The sequence below is a fragment of the Dermacentor andersoni genome, chromosome 8, assembly GCF_023375885.2.
Source record: "Dermacentor andersoni chromosome 8, qqDerAnde1_hic_scaffold, whole genome shotgun sequence".
NCBI classification, from domain to species: Eukaryota; Metazoa; Arthropoda; class Arachnida; order Ixodida; family Ixodidae; genus Dermacentor; species Dermacentor andersoni.
In genome coordinates this window covers 33407074-33423640 of record NC_092821.1, presented here as the reverse complement: position 1 = coordinate 33423640, position 16567 = coordinate 33407074, and the positions used below count along the sequence as shown (strand labels likewise).

The window sequence follows — 16567 nt, the reverse complement described above, 5'->3', positions numbered from 1 at the left end:
AAATAAATCGCCGCAGGTGGGGAACGATCCCACGTCATGGCATTACACGTACGGTGCTCTAACCATTGGAGTTAACCAATGACTAAGTTATGACAAATTCAATTGCTACCTGTAGACTTCGCAAGGTGGATCCACTTGGAACGAATTCTCAGGATTACGTCAGTTTCCAGATAATAATTCCCGAAGTTTGCGCAGAAATGCATTGGCGTTCCAGTTACTTTTGTGCTTCAATGCATTAAGCGACGTTTTCCTATAATTATAACGGGAACGCCAATGCATTTGTTGGCAAAGTTCGCGAACTAATATCTAGAAACTGGTTCCAGACTGAGAATTCCTTCCAAGTCGATCCGCTTGTGAACCCCACGGCTAGAATTTGTAAATATCAATATGGGCCATAAAGTAATCAGGTAAAACTTAATTAGTGAATTCCTCTTATTAGTCGGGTATGCGTTACAATTTTTGTGCAAGTAATGTCCGCCTCTTCGAGTAGACCAGCTCGTGAACTAGAGTTGTACTATCTGCCACAGGCAGCCTTTAAACATGTTTGAAAGTTCGCTGAAAGAGCCTTTATATCTCCCTCAGCAATTCAACGAAATAGTTTCTATGACTTCGTGCTTGGAAATATCCCATAACAATTCTCGGTCTACGTTTTCGCAGTCTCCCTTGCTAACTAGAAAGTCGACCCATATAAGTATATTCTGAGATATTGAAATCTGTATGCACTTAGTACAAAGATATCCTGCAAGCGTGTGCCTCGTCTGAACCCATTCTCTAGTACCCCCAGTATATCATTTTTCTCTATCTACTTCGACAGTTCTAATTTTATGGTTGATTTGCCATTCTATACATAACCAACGTTACCGTAACTGGCCTACACAAGCTTGTCTTATCCTGATCACTTTTGCCTTTGTAGATGAGGCTCGTCTTGGTTTCACACCATCCGACAGGGATTTGCTTTGTTCTAATCTCTTGCTCTATAGAATCAGTCAGCAGTGCCTTGACTTGTCGGGGCGGGTGTTTCATTACCTGTATTGGAATTTCTTCGGGAGCTGCGATAGTGTAAGTAGGCACATTTTCTGAATTTTTTTCTTCAGTAAAAGTTTTCTGTGCTAAATTATTATCTCTAAGGCTTCTCTCTTGTTCCTGAATATGTTCAATACGGAACTAGGCTCTCTTTGGTGCTGAAATGATCCCTAATCACATTTTTGATGTACCGTAGCACATCGCGTCCTTTGACGATGTTACAATCTTCATCCCTTATAGTTCCTTGCGCATTTAAATAAAGATTCGAGTGCTCTTACATTGTTCCAGAATCTTTTTGATGTGCCTTTGTCACTTGTCGAAATGTTATGCCACCAAAGTTCACTTGCGCATTTATATTCTCTTGCACGAGCTCACTCGTTACCCTTTTCTTTTCTCTGCACCTGTTTCATCGAAGGGCACCTTTTTTTTCGTGTAAAGCCATCTTTCTCGCTTCTCGATAATCCTTTGACGCCTGCTTAAGATATTTTGAAGCTTGCTTTCTTTCCTCGTTCCGCCACCTGCGTGGTTTCTCCATTCCAATCCTCGATTTTTTTTAGCGGTGTCTCTTTTATCTCCTGCGGCATAGCGCCTTCCAGTTCCTTATATTTCCAGGCATTTGTAGGAACACCTTCATTTGGTTCTCTATATTTTTGCTATCCCTGTTACTTATTTTAATTCATTTCGAAGAATTCTGCTGTTATTGCTTCGTGTTTCGCGTTACAAGCTTTCCCAAGTTTTGAGGTAGGACTCTTATGATCGCTAAACGGGCTATTCTTTCCATGTTAATCTATCGTCATTTGCTCTAGTCGTCGGAAGACCATTTCTGAGATTAAGGCGTAGTCGATATAACACAGCCTGTTACCTCATTGTCACGTTACCTGCCCATGCCTCCTTATTTCTGTTCATCGCACAGATCCAGCTCTAGAGAACTATTGTAATCAGTATATCTGTCTAAATCCTGCATTGCTCCAAACAACCCCGGGTTTGATTTCCTCAAGTCAATAATATCGGTTTTAATGCAATCGGCAAGAAATTTCTTTTTATCTCTGCTTTCACTACTTCTCCATAGGCAAGCTACTCGAAGCCACATGCTCTTCCTTGTCATGTGCCGGTAACCCATAAACACTGCCTACATGTCTCTTTTATGTTTGCCACTTCATACCTCGTCTAATTAGCATGCGTTGACCCAATCAATCTGTCGCATCACTCCCATACAAAATTGCCAACAGCAGGCACCTGCTCCAGATATCCTACAAGCGCTTCAGTCAAACCGCACACGGTAAATGCTTCGTCATTCAGCTGCGTTTGAAATGACAGACATTGCCCCTGCTTGCGACCGCCCTGCATATTCAAGTACAAACTTTACCGTCTGTATACTTATCCTATGTGCGAAGTTTCTTAACTTCTTGTGGTGTAATTCTGCTCCTTGCTGGTGTGTCCCTACATTCAATACCTAATAAACTTTCCTGATTGCTTGGAGACCGCTTAAGAAAAGCTACTACCCTTGGCGCGAATCGGTGTCAAACAGCTGTTGATACATTATTGCTAAACTATATCCCGTCACGCACAAAGACACCTTTTCGACCATCTCAGTAAACTTCTCGGTTGATATCAATGACTGTAAAATTAATTGCCTTAGCAAGCGCCCAATCCTCACTGTTTACTGCAAACACAGCCCTCTAAATTCCACAACGCTGCGTTTCAACCTCTGGCAATGCGCACACTGCGATTCGCGCTATCGATCAAACTTTCCGAAGATCGGTAACCCCTTTGGCTATTTGCTTCGCCATCCTTGACCCCCACCCGGGCAGTACGTAAAACACTCCACCCATTATGACCACTAAGGGCCGCCCCTTCACTGTGTGCCCCTTGTGATGCTTGGCTTTCGTTATCACTTCCTTAATAGGTTTCCCGAAATCGCGCTAGACGTTACTCGTTCGCCTGCAACTACCCTCTCTCTTGTGACCAGGTCTACATTTAGCATGTTTGATTTCGCAACAAAGACAGCTCGACGCTATTTTTTCTCCTCGCCACCGAAAGCTGCACATGGGGCCGCAATGCCCCCCGCCCCTGTCCGATCTTTACCATTCACTTTGCTGTCGTCCTGCGCAGCCAGCCCGTCAGTGCTAAGCTCCTTCGTGACCGTCACTGACGTGTTCATCAGTGCTTTCTGGCGTGGAGGTTCCGGCTTCCTTACCTGCCCTCACTTCGGTGCCAGCCCCATTGGTCGTGCTCGCACTAAAGCGTTTATCAGTGCTTTCCCGCAGCGCGGGCCCTCATCTTCATTTCTGCGTTTGCTAGCTTATCTTCTAGCACCTTCCTCTGCTTCTAATTTGCCCTTGAGTTCCTCTTCTAGTTTCCAACCTGCCTAACTAGGTCATCATTTTTCTGCTCGAAACGGTTTAGTCGAGACCCTTGCACACATATCTGCAGATAAAATCTGACCCATTTGCCTCACCTACTAACTCAAACCACGTTTCTTCGAATTTGTAGGAGCAGAACGCTGGCTCTCAGAACAACGCGCCCCTGGGCTCCTCCTACAATCGACTATTATCTTGCACGAACATGGCGTAACCCTGTTTGTAGAAAAAGCTTTCTTAGTAAAAATTATGAATACATCTATTTGTTAGCTACCTATACCTAACCAAAAAGACCAGGAAACTGAACAGCATGAAAAATAATATATATATATATATATATATATATATATATATATATCGTTTAATGCAACACTTCTAACAGCCAAATGAGGGAACCATTTAATAGAAATATTATGGATATGGTGCGCAGCATCTGCTGCTCTGAGAAAGCATTTCCAATGGGCACGCCTGTTTCCATCCGCGTGACTCTGTCGAATGAAGCTTTTACAAAGAAATAAAGACGCGATGACAGTTCAACTAATCCTAGTGTCCACCACTTCGGCCGCCTCTCTAGTACAGCTGTGAAACTGAAATCGGTCTAAGAACTTTGGCACATACTACCCTTGCAACAATCAGTAGCATGTATTAATACCGCCGAACGCACGCATAGAAACCTCGACATTGCAAACCCGAGATGCTACAGGCCACAACCTTCCAAATTACATAAATATATCAAACGTACAGGGAGTGCCGACACAGTGTATATAAGGAAAGGGTTGGGAACTACTTCAAATGATACTTTCGTTTAGGGTTGCCAAATTTAGTGCAGAAGAAGTGGGAACGGGTGAGAGAGCGAAGACTGACCATCTCGTTCCCAGACGCCACCAGTCTGCACGTGCAACAAGGTTCCACAATTTCTGTTAGTCTTACCATGTCGCGATTTAGAACCACGAAGCTACAGTGGTTATCTTGCGAACACGGCCAACAAAGGCATAGAGGTACGGTGAATAGCTCGCATCTATAAAATAGAGACAAAAACATGAGAAAAACGAAACCACCTACATATTGTTATGTGACACCGGAGTAGATAAACTATTTACATGGTGTTTCTACAAGGAGTAGCAAGCACTGTCCAATACGGAAGCCAGCACCAAGTAAGGCACGTAGTCGTCCTCAGATCAGCTAGAGGCCGCTTAAGTCTCAATAAATCTAACTGTCCATATCATCATCTTCGAACAGCACGTAGCAATATTTTTGGCAATCGAACAAAAGACGAAATAGAAGGCTGTGCGATCCTGCTGCCAATCACTGTAAAAAGAACATATGGTTTATTCGTTGTTGTTCTGGGGGAAAGGAACGCAAAATTAAGGACATTTCGTCTTCTAGACTGGGTGCAGTAGGGACTAGGGACGTTTACTCAAAAGTCGGGGCTGTCCGGTTCAGTTTGAGATGGTTGAAAACCTAACTTGGGTTAGGTCGTGCATGGTAGTGCGGCCAAAGCGAACACAGAGTGTCTTTTATTGGTTAAACAGCATTGATATAAGCCTTTTGTTTTCAGAGAAACTTACCAGACATGGCTCAGATCCTATTAGACGGAGTGCTCAGCAGAGGAGACTCTAGCCTAACGCAACATGAATCCATGGTTGACGCCACAGGTACGATACGTTTTTACCTCTTTCAGCGGTCATACAAAATTTATTTCCGAAATTGAAATGTTGAATTAACGGTCAGCTTTAAAATTAAACGTCTCCATGCACCATTTTGATTACCGTCTTTTTTTTCAAAGACTGATTTGTCCCGAACAACTTCGTGCGCATTTCAAAAAGTGAATCACTGTATCCTATCTCACAAAATATGCTGAGATACATATATTGACGCTTAAGGAGGAATCCGGTACTCAGGAAGTGATAGCCAGAATGTAGATGCCTGCAAGCTCCCGACCATTTTCATGTGAGTTACGTTGGTCCAACAAGAAATGTCACTCGAGCCACCGTTTGAGAAGAGGACCGGTTTTCTTCCCGACGAAGACAAGTGTCGTTGTCGAACCGATGGCAACAGTAATATTCCTTGCTTAAAACTTCTTAATCACGTCAAGCCGCTTTCAGCCACTCCCCCCCGTGAGCCATTCCTTTGGTATAAAATACTATCTTCACAATATTTCTCTCTGAATGTTAAGAATCCTCAGCTAAAAATAGGTTCGCCCGAATTTCAGTACTGATTCTCGAGTCTTCCGACTAGATGTCGTATTTACCTTTCATCTGGGGATTGTTTTATATCTCCAGGTGTTTATTGACAGGGTACGCAAGGAGCCAGAGTTTGAACTCGGTGCGGCAGTGAGAACCCTGCGAGCAGTCAGAACCAGCCCCGTGCATAAAGCGCTAGTGATCCGCGTGACTGACCGGCACTTCGTTCTATATGATACAATGGAGATTTGCCTGCCTAGCCGGTGGTTCTTCTTCTTCATTACATATGTTTTCTTTTATAAATATATGCTTGTTAGGTTCCCAAACAAATGTGTTACCCTAAATTTAGCTTTGGGCGTCAAGCATGGGTCCATATTTTGTCGTAAATAAAGCACCATTTTCACCACTGATTTACCTTTTCCTCATAGCACCACTGCCTCGTGAAACACTAAATGAATTGGCTTCCAACTGTGTGGCGGTCTTCATTGGAGGGTAAGTATCGTTGTTAAATTTACATTACTCCAAAGTGCATGCTCGAAGGTTATCTGGTACTGTAGGTCTTACGCCTTCTGTTAGCGCAGGTACGACACCACACGGCTGGTATTGACTTACTGGTTTTATTTGATGGGAAGACATCCTTACATACAGGAGAAAATGCGGCAAGAAGTTCTAGAAGCTTTCGAAAAAGAAGTGAGTCTCTTTCCTTTCTTCTACGTCACATCATATTTCAGCCCGTGCTAACAAGGAATAACACCAATTGATAGCGCTCTATTGACTGCTTGTTCCGATGTAGTCTTAATTTCACCCCTATCGAAACGCTGCCGCCATGCGTGTTCAGCAACGAGACGCCATAGTCACAATGCGACCGTGACAGGTAGTTGTATATTTATTGGAATGTACAGATTACCCATGGCACTTTGGTCGTCAAAGCCACATTGGTCGATGGATTTCCTGCAACAACTTGCGACATCGAGGGTGAAAGCTCTTTCGTCCTGATGTTTCTGCATGACCTCCTTTTAGAATGAACATTTAAAACAGATGCGTTTCGCTTATTAGCTCCGAGAACGTTTAGCGGCGTCCTTAAAATGAGAAGTGCTGCTGCTCCCCAGGGCAACCGGGCTCGTTTTGCAAGCGCTTCTTCACATCCAATTAGGCTCGCCTGTTCTATTCTTCGAAAAGGCCAGCGTTGGCAAAGTTTCACTTTTAATACGTCGATCTGCAAAAACTTCTAGAGGGTTAGTCCGTGTGGCGTTCACAGGAAAACTTACGTACTTCGTCATTAAACTTGATTGCAGGCACAAAGCACGTTAAACGACATTTAATGTTTTGAAATCGCGTGTTCTAAAATGAGCAAACTGCAAATTTAACGTGTACGCTGTTGTTTGTATCTGCATACCAAATTCTGAATAATTTATTCTGAGGCGTTATAATCTAAAGGTTTCGAAAGTGTTTCTGTTTCACTTCTAGCATTCGTTATGTATGATAAGACAAATATTTTCCGACCAAGCGCACTTCGCCAGTCTGTCACGTGATGCCACTAAAGCTGCCGAAACTAGCCATTTGATAAGACGCGTACAAATCTATTGAGCAGAAGCTTGATGTGGGCGAGTTGGTTTTGCATACTTGAAGATCAGCGCCTTGTCCGTCGTACATGTTCTTTTAGTCCGCCTCTGCTTAGCGCTCTTTTCTTGAAGAAAATCTATTGAGGATGATTAGGGTGGATAAACAACATTACATTGGGCTTCCGATTTTGAACAAATATTTTTAGGCTATGTTCACTTCGCTTGCCTGTCACGTGGCGTCATAAATGCGCGAAAACTTAGTGTCTATGTGATGCGTACGCCCTAAAAATGCGGTATTGTGCCGAACAAAACTGCATTTTTTTTCTAAAAAGGCAAACACTGCCCTGTTCCGAAAGAAATAAAAGATTGAATAGAATAGAATTGACATTAGGAGAAAAAGACGGAACTGGACAGGCCATGTTATGTGTAGGATGGATAACCGGTGGACCATAAGAATTACAAAAGTGGTGCCAAGATAAGGCAAGCGCAGTCCAGCACGGCAGAAAATTAGGTGAGGTGATGAAATTACAAAGTTTGCAGGCGCAAGTTGGGATCAGTTGTCGCAGGGCAGGGGTAATAGAGTTCGCCGGGAGAGGCCTTCTGCCTGCACTGGACATAAAAATAGCCTGCTGCTGATGATTATCATTACACCAGGGGACACGCCATGTAGCAGTTAGAAAGGTAGTGGTACTAGCTACGCTACGCTTCTTCTACGCTACGCCTCTGCTACGCTTTCCTTCCCTTGGAATCCATTCCGTAACTCTTAGCCGATGGTCATTAAGAGTTACGGAATGGATTCCAAGGGAAGGAAAGCGTAGCAGAGGGCGGCAGAAAGTTAGGTGGGCGCATGCGATTAAGAAGTTTGCAGGGACAACATGGCCACAATTAGTACATGACCGGGGTAGTTGGACAAGTATGGGAGAGGCCTTTGCCCTGCAGTGGGCATAACCAGGCTGATGATGATGATGATGACTAGGGATATAGGGAATGCTTGTGGAGCAAAAAGAATAATATGGAGATATATAAATATTGATATAAAGAAAAAACATGTACGGCATACCTGATTAATTCAAGTGGGCTAGGTGACTGTTTGTCGCTGTCTTGTTTCAAGGGGAATGCCATTAATTCATCATCATAATCACCACTGGCTCCTCTGAAGTCGCTCTTCAAGATTACGCTGTGACTGTGCTGCGTGGCCGCGCAGGCCTGTGAGTTTTTTTTTTTTTTGTTTTTTTTGTGATAGTGCGATTTGACACCCGATGTGGCATGCGCGCCGGGTAGCGTCGATACGTAGAAACTTTGCATTTCAGTTCGGTTATATTCTTCGAGGTGACCCAACATGTAGCTGCTGCCTGTAGCATTTGCATGCAGCATTTGCATGCTGCATGTAGCTGGACTTGGCTAACTCAAGCAGGCTAGGGGACTATTTGTTACCATCCCATTTCGAAGGAGGTGGGAATTTACCATCCCTATCATCATCTTCAACAACAACGTATACCACGCCACGGGTCGACGGATCGGACATGTGCGCCAGGTAACCTGAATACCTGTGTTTACTCTTCGGCGCACGTTATTGAGCCACCTCGCAAGGCACGAACTGCTGCTGAAGAAGCGAACTGTAAAGCTGCGCGCAGCTGCTACCAGGCAACCTTGGGCTCCGCCGACTGCTGTGCAGAGAGCAGGGCAAGCCGCAGCTCGCCGTCGACGCCTGGAGAACAGTTTAGGTCGTTCTCGTGAAGACTATGCTAAGATACTTCTCCACGAAGACGCTGCAGTGCGTGGCGCCGAAAATAAAGCTCCTCTGAAGCCGCTCTTCAAGATTACGCTGTGACTGTGCTGCGTGGCCACGCAGGCCTGTGGTTTTTTTTTTTTTTTTTTTTTGCTGGGAGTATAATGTTGCTCAGTTTTTAGAGCCCGTTCCTGCGGTGAGCGTTGGCGTTGGCCGACGGTCTTGGCGTAACCGAGCGAGTGAGCGCCAGGAGCAATGAAAGCGAATGGAGAGCGCAGCGAGAAATGGAAGAAAGACGACAGCGCAGGAGGAGGGCGCAGCGGAACCATGGGTGCTATTCTGGACACGCATGGCGGCTGCACGGCCGCCATTATCCGCCATGTTTACTCTCTGATTGGCTGTCGAGAGGTCACGTGTTTTGAAATTTGTGCCGGGAAGCGGAAGTATTGCAACATGCAATTTTGCGTTTTCATCAAGATGACGAAACGTGACGTGGAGCTGCAAATTTTATGGACTAATACATTTTTTTTGGTCCTTGGCAGCTATATTGCGATGTTAGCGCTTCAAAAAGAATGTGAGCGGTAGCGTGCAGAAGCCAGTGCAATGCATCTGCAATTGCGCGAATATGTGGTGGCGATCCAAGATATGCGCCATGCCAGCTTGCTGATTGGCTGAAGGAATATCTCGTGAGGAGCGTCACAGGAAGGGCTGTTTCGTAAACGTCATTTTGACGATGCGTGACGTTGCGCTGGGCCGCCATTGCTGAGATTTTCCGCCATAATTTTTGCTCCGACGAGCCGCGCGAATTATGCTAATGAGCAGCCATATGCAATGGCAGCCGAGAGGATTGCGTATCGCCACATTTTCCCCGTCGTTTGGCGCCACGAAAATGTTTTGTTCATAACGCGTGCTCAAAGTATTTGCACCGTTCTCGGGTGGTGTTGGCATTTGTGTTTGGGGCCATAATTTTTTAAAAGAACGCGTTTATACGAAATAATATTGGTTGAACATAGCAAACTTTCGGCAATGTTGTCCAATTTTCACTGCTGCATTTGTATTGTAATCAAGATAAATGCCGTTTCGCACAATCAAAAGTTATGACAACGGCCTCTTTCTAATTTATAAAAAGAAATGTACGCAAGGCGGCGCCTTGACGTTTCCTCCTGCACCAGCGAAATGAACAAGAGATGGCAGCGCCGGCGCTTGCGTCGCGCTAGTGGATATCTCTGGCGCGCGCAACGCTATCGGTGATATTCGGCCGTTTCTCAGCCAGCCGAGTCCGGCTGAGTCACTTGCGTTTCACGAGATAGCGATAACGTGGCCTAGAACGTGCGCGCATCACCACTGGTAGGTCGCGTATGTTGTCTCAAGCATGAAAACAAGCGCGTTGGCGCCAACATGCGATGACTCATTCCATTTTCCGGGGACACGCATCCTAGCTATTGAAGCAGACGACGGCTTGTACGCAGCAGACGAGGGAAGCGAGAAGCGTTTTCGACGGAATAATCATACGCTTTGAGAAGCTGCTTTATTTTCACTGCGGAGGAAAACTGTTTTGCTTTACCGATAACGCTACATTCAGTGCCTTCATTTCAGTTTCTTAGGCGAAACGTCAAGATGGCGTCACGTTACGTAAGCAAAACTGGGCCACCAGCGCCATTTTGTTTGCGTCGCGCCTACGTCACGCACCGAAGAAAATGGCGGAATGTCCAGAATAGCGCCCCATAAGGCGGAAAGCGGAGGAGAAGCGGAGGGGACACAGCCTGCGCATGCGCTAGGTTGCTGGCATCCTAGGGCCGAATCTTATAACGGTTCGGAATACGAACCGTTCGCTTCGCCGCTTACGTCACTAGATGTGCCACTCCCAAGCCGGCGGTGGAAGAAGGGGAGGACGCGACCAATAGATGAGAGGGTGCCACCTCTGAAGTGTACGTCATTATATGACGAGCTAATCGAAGAATTGCAGAATGTTTCTGCTTGCTAAATAAATGTAAAATATAAATTAAATATTATACGCCAAGTTCTGAAGTATAAACGTGTGGTACCGGGCGTTTACGCAATGCAGAAATAATTTATTAATGTCATTCTTTTTTATTCTCAGCCGACAGGCGGTATCGCAAGCGTAAATGAGTTGGCAGAGCGCAGCGCTATGTCGTCTGCTACCAGGAGCTCGCACGATGCACGCAACAGGAACGCACTGCCGGCACTTCTCAAGTAGCGAGCGCGACAAAACCGTGAACTGGTTGTTAGGGACACCTTTACTAGCCGACTATATCAATTTTCCATCTATTTTCGCCCTTCGTCATCGGCTCGGACATGACTCGCTCGCCGCCGCGCTGCCGCTGTCCCTGCGATAAGCCCCACTGCGCGTCGCGTGATAAAAGCAATGGAACTTGAAATCGAACATTACAATACACGGGCCCTGCATTACCCGCCGTGGTTGCTCAGTGGCTATGGTGTTGGGCAGCTGAGCACGAGGTCGCGGGATCGTATCCCGGCCACGGCGGCCGCATTTCGATGGGGGCGAAATGCGAAAAACACCCGTGTGCTTAGATTTAGGTGCACGCTAAAGAACCCCAGGTGGTCGAAATTTCCGGAGTCCTCCACTACGGCGTGCCTCATAATCAGAAAGTGGTTTTGGCACGTAAAACCCCACAATTAAAATTATTAACGGGCCCTGCATTGCCTGCGCGAAGTCAAATCGAAGAGTGTGGTGCTGACGGTGCGCGCTGTGCCGTAAAATTGAGTAACAAAGTGCGGCACTCCCGAACCAGAGAAAACAAGGCAGCCAAATAAGAGATCTCCACAATATCTTCCCGTCCTGACTGTATAGTTTTATCAGCCGAACGAAGGAAGTTCTGAACCAGCCTAGGTTGAACCATTCTGACTGCTGAACGGCGATCTGCGAGCTATTCACGCTGGCGATAGCACTGAGAATTCGATCTCACCATGCAAATATCTCTTTGGCATTGGCTTTGAAGCTGAGGTCACGGGAAAGCTGACCCAGCCCTTCAACCAGCCAACACAGTAATTGCGAGAGCAACTTTGTGGACAGTGTCGGCAGCAGAGATCTAGGTCATTCCGATGAATGCTTCACGTCCGACCGACCTCTGGGAGCTGCAGGCCGGTGGCGATGAACCGCAGCGCGCAATATTCCTTCCTCTGCGTGGAATGGCCACTCGTAAGCTTGCACCTGAGTCCCCTCCATTTGATAGCGTAGCCTGGAAAAGGTTTACTTAGAAAGCCAGCAAGGGCGGTGCAACTCATTATCCGTCACTTCTTCGAACGCGTATCGCGCTTCCAGCCGTGGTCGACACCGAAAGAGGAACGCCAAGCAGACGACGACTAAACTCGCTGCCTACACGACACTCATTAGACCACTGCTTGAATATGCCGATGCTGTCTGGGATCCCCACACAAAGACCGGTGTCAACAACATTGAAAGCGTGCAAAAGAAAGCCCTTAGATTTATTTATAATATTTATAATAGACGAGTCTCGATCACTGATCTCAGAACACGGTCTGGCCTCCCATCGCTAGAATTTCGGCGTAGACTGCATCGCCTACAAACTTTGTTTAATATCGTTAATAAACAAACAAAAATGGATCCCGACATATACATCAATTTTAATAAAACAAGAGAAACCAGACGCAAGCACAGCAAAACGATTGTGATGCCACCGACTAAAACTACTGCTTATCGCTTCTCGTTTTTTCCTCGAACTATAGCAGAGTGGAATGCTCTACCGCAAGAAGTTGCTTGCATGCCCTCGGTTGAATCATTTGTGTCTGCCGTACAATCTTTGCAATGAAGCGTGTTCATTTTAGAATCACCATTTTCCTATCTATGCAAATTTTGTACATGCTGCATTTCCCGACGCAATAGTCTGTATATTTAAGCATTTTTTTTATGGTTCCTTGTAACCCATGTTTTTGTTATTTTGACTTGCAGTGCCGACTTTGTATACACTCACTCCTGCCTGGACTGCCAAGAGGCAGTTGGCAGTATCTAATAAATAAATAAATAAATAAAAATAAAGGCAAGTAATAGCCTCCGAAGCAACCAACGCACGCGCGCGCAACGCCCGCGTGTCTCCGGGGTCGCGCGACCGGCGCGCGCGGCCAGGGTCACAAGCCAAAGCCAAGCCTCAGCAACGGAACCCAAAGCGGACTAGCCCTTCGCCGGTTCCTACGACCGGTTCGCTTTGAAGATGATTGACAGATGCGTGACGTATTCAAAAATTGCGATACCGCCCCGCTGCCTCTGACGACCTGTGACGTAATCAAAATTTTGGCCAATCAGGTGAGGCCAAAGGAACGGTTCCCCAACCGAACCGTTATAAGATTCGGCCCCTAGGCACTCGGAGTTGCATGGGCGATCTCAATTGCGCTTCTAATGGGGGGGGGGGGGAGGGGGGGAGAGCAGGACAGTGTGCTGAGAGGTAGAGAGGGCTACGCTCGTCCGCGGCGTCAGCTGCTGAGGTCAGTCGCCGTATCAGCGTGCGTGAGGGTGATCACTGCCTTGGCATGGGGTGATGGCGAGCGGCTACGAATAAGCCTAGATGTGACGCTTCCTTGCGTGCGGTCCCCGTTAACGCTGGTGGCGCGAATACCCCGCGAGGAAGGGCCACTCTAGTTGTTGATGGAACGAAAGCGTGAGAAGAAGAGCGTAATGCGCGCAAGACGGGCCGCACAGGTGACGATGGCTACGATATGGTGCCAGAGTAACGCGCGTCGTATCTATGGCAACAAAGCGTTGCGCAAGCGCAGGTGCGTCTTCAGCGGCCGCTGAGAATCGCACCCACGCGCTGCCTCTCGCGATTTCCCGACTACCGAGGCAAACGCGCCACATTTTGTGCCACTTGGAACGTGCCATACGAGACAGATTGCCTGCAGCAGTCAATATGTCGCAAAATCAAATCACGCATGTAGTTGCCCTCAAATTTTGCATTGGTAAGTATCGTATCGTCAGTGATTTTTTTTTTTAGTTTCTCGAAATCTTCTTTGGCTATTTTTCTGCGCACATAGAAAGCGAGAAAAGTATGGTCTTTCGCGCGAATTTGGAGCTTTGTATTAGAACGAAAAGAGTGTTATAAAATAGCATGCATTAGTGCATGCAAACCACTCCTCCAGGAACAATTTTAGAGGCAAATACAAGACCTCGTTGCGCGTTGCCGTGATTTATGACCTGCGGCGGCAAGCTGAGTAAGGCAAAACGGCGCAATCGCACACGCCGGCACCACACTTCTCACCCAGTTAAGTACATTTACTGCGCTAGCTCGGCCCCACCAAAACCCTCTTCACTTTTTCGTGTTTGTCGGCATTCCCGAGGCAATCAAATAGGAAAAAAAAGCATGCGAAGGTAAGCAATGCGGGGCGCTTTGAAAGCAAACAAAAGTGACGTATAAATGAAGTGAGCGTTTGATTAGACATATCAAAAAACGCTTCCCGATGCTTTTGTAAGCGGTTACGCAAATTTGTCCTCAGGAGAATAAAATAAGCTCTGAACGAAGTGCCTACATGTTTTACGGCCCCTAATTTGTAATGCATATGATCTCGGCAGCTATTTGCAGCACATAAGTCTGACAAAACACGACCACGAAATGCGCCATACACCTAAAATTAGGCCACTAAGTGACAAAGAGAAAAAGAAGTTTAAAATAATTTTATTTTGAGGAGATGCTTCTACTGGGGGATCCTTAGCATATACAATCTTTTTAGAAAATCTCTATGAGCATAGGAAACATGGTGTGTGTGAAAATGAGTTTCAAGGCAACACGGACGCCCACTTGCAGCAAATAACGTGAACTTCACAACACTAATTAAAAATGTCCTTAATGAACTTTTTGTTGGAATCTTATGGGCAGTTGCTGGCATGCAAATGTGGAGGAAGTCACACTTGATTGAACTACCATCTTTCATAAATTTATAATGTTGTCACGTAGTAGTGACGGTGAATAATGCAGCGGCAATTCTGTAATTAACGATATAACTTTTATTCGGCAAACTTTTCCCACAAATGCAAATTACACTCAAAGCACAGGAATAGCGGCGAACACAATGGCGATCGTCGAAATCTGATCAGTGGGACAAGCGCGTCGGCTTTTATAATGAGTCATTGTAGGTTCCAGAGTAATCGCCGGTGTCCGCGTGTCTTCCAGAAAGTTCTACACTATTCGCGTCGCGCATACATGCAATCAAATTACACAAGGTTAATAATAATATATGGGGTTTTACGTGCCAAAACCACTTTCTGATTATGAGGCACGCCGTAGTGGAGGACTCCGGAAATTTCGACCACCTGGGGTTCTTTAACGTGCACCTAAATCTAAGTACACGGGTGTTTTCGCATTTCGCCCCCATCGAAATGCGGCCGCCATGGCCGGGATTCGATCCCGCGACCTCGTGCTCAGCAGCCCAACACCATAGCCACTGAGCAACCGCGGCGGGTTACACAAGGTTCGGTGACAACAGGCAGCGGATATAACCATCGTTAAGATTGCAGAAACTTCGGATACATGCAGGCGCGTACTGCGCTGAAACAAAAATTTGTTGGACAATTAAACGCGGTCCCCGGGTAAGCAAGTACACGTGCGAATGCCTCCCTCTTAAAGAACATCGTCCCAATGCTACAAACATAAAAGGAGAGTGAGAAACAAAAGCAGACTTATTAAAGAAAAAGTTACAAAAAAAAAAAAAAAGAACCAAGTCCAAAGCAACAAAGTCCAAAGAAGCTCTGAAGTTCAGCTACGTAAAGTCCCAAAGTTTGTTAGCGATAGTAAAACGGCTTAAGTCGCACAACATGGACCATTTCAGGTTCCGAACGGGCGCCGCTGTTATAGCGGAAGGCCGTCGGGCACGACCTCGTAGTCGAGTACGCCAATGCGTCGGATGACCTTGTAGGGTCCGAAATTGTGGTGTAAAAGCTTCTCACTAAGTCCCCGCCGGCGTATCGGGGTCCAAACCCAAACACGGTCGCCAAACTCGTATTCCACTCATCGTCGTCAAAGATGCCGGCTGTCGGTCCTCTGGTGATTCATGATGCGCAGATGGGCGAGCTGTCAGGCTTCTTCGGCATGCTGGAGATAGGTGGCGACGTCGAGATTCCCTTCGTCGGTGACGTGTGGCAGCATGGCATCCAGAGTCGTCGTCGGCTTCCTTCCGTAAACCAGATTCAACAGCGTCGCTTGAGTTGTTTCTTGCGCTGCCATGTTATAAGCCAAGGTCACGCATGGCAGGACCACATTCCATGTCTTGTGCTCGACGTCGACGTACATTGTTAGCATGTCGGCGAGGGCTTTGTTCAGGCGCTGCCTAAACACATTCGCCTGCGGGTAGTAGGCAGTTGTCCTCCTGCAGCTTGTCTGGCTGTATTGCAGAATGGCTTGGGCTAGCTCTGCTCTAAAGGCCGTTCCTGTGTAGGTGATGAGGACTTCTGGGGCGCCGCGTCACAGCAGGATGTTCTCGACGAGGAATTTCGCCACTTCGGCTGCACTACCATTCGGCAGAAATTTCGTTTCAGCGAAGCAGGTGAAGTAGTCCGTCGCCACGACGATCCTCTTGTTTCCGTATGTTGACGTCGGAAAAGTTCCCAACAAATCCATTCCGATCTGCTGAAATGGTCGACAAGGAGGCTCGATTGGCTGTGGTAATCCCGCTGGCCTTGTCGGGGGTGTGTCACGTCGCTGACAGTCTCAGCATGTGTTGACG

At 46.6% G+C, this 16567-nt stretch overlaps 1 protein-coding gene across 1 annotated transcript in view; it reads left to right on the top strand.

The window, feature by feature from the left end:
- Positions 1 to 16567, top strand: part of LOC126526467 (cytochrome P450 3A6-like) — a 70659-nt gene that overhangs the window by 41582 nt on the left and 12510 nt on the right. Inside the window, exons 8-10 of the mRNA XM_072289622.1 lie at positions 4942 to 5038; positions 5995 to 6058; positions 6148 to 6256. Of these exons, the coding sequence (XP_072145723.1) occupies positions 4942 to 5038; positions 5995 to 6058; positions 6148 to 6256 (270 nt within the window). The remainder of the gene's footprint in view (positions 1 to 4941; positions 5039 to 5994; positions 6059 to 6147; positions 6257 to 16567) is intronic.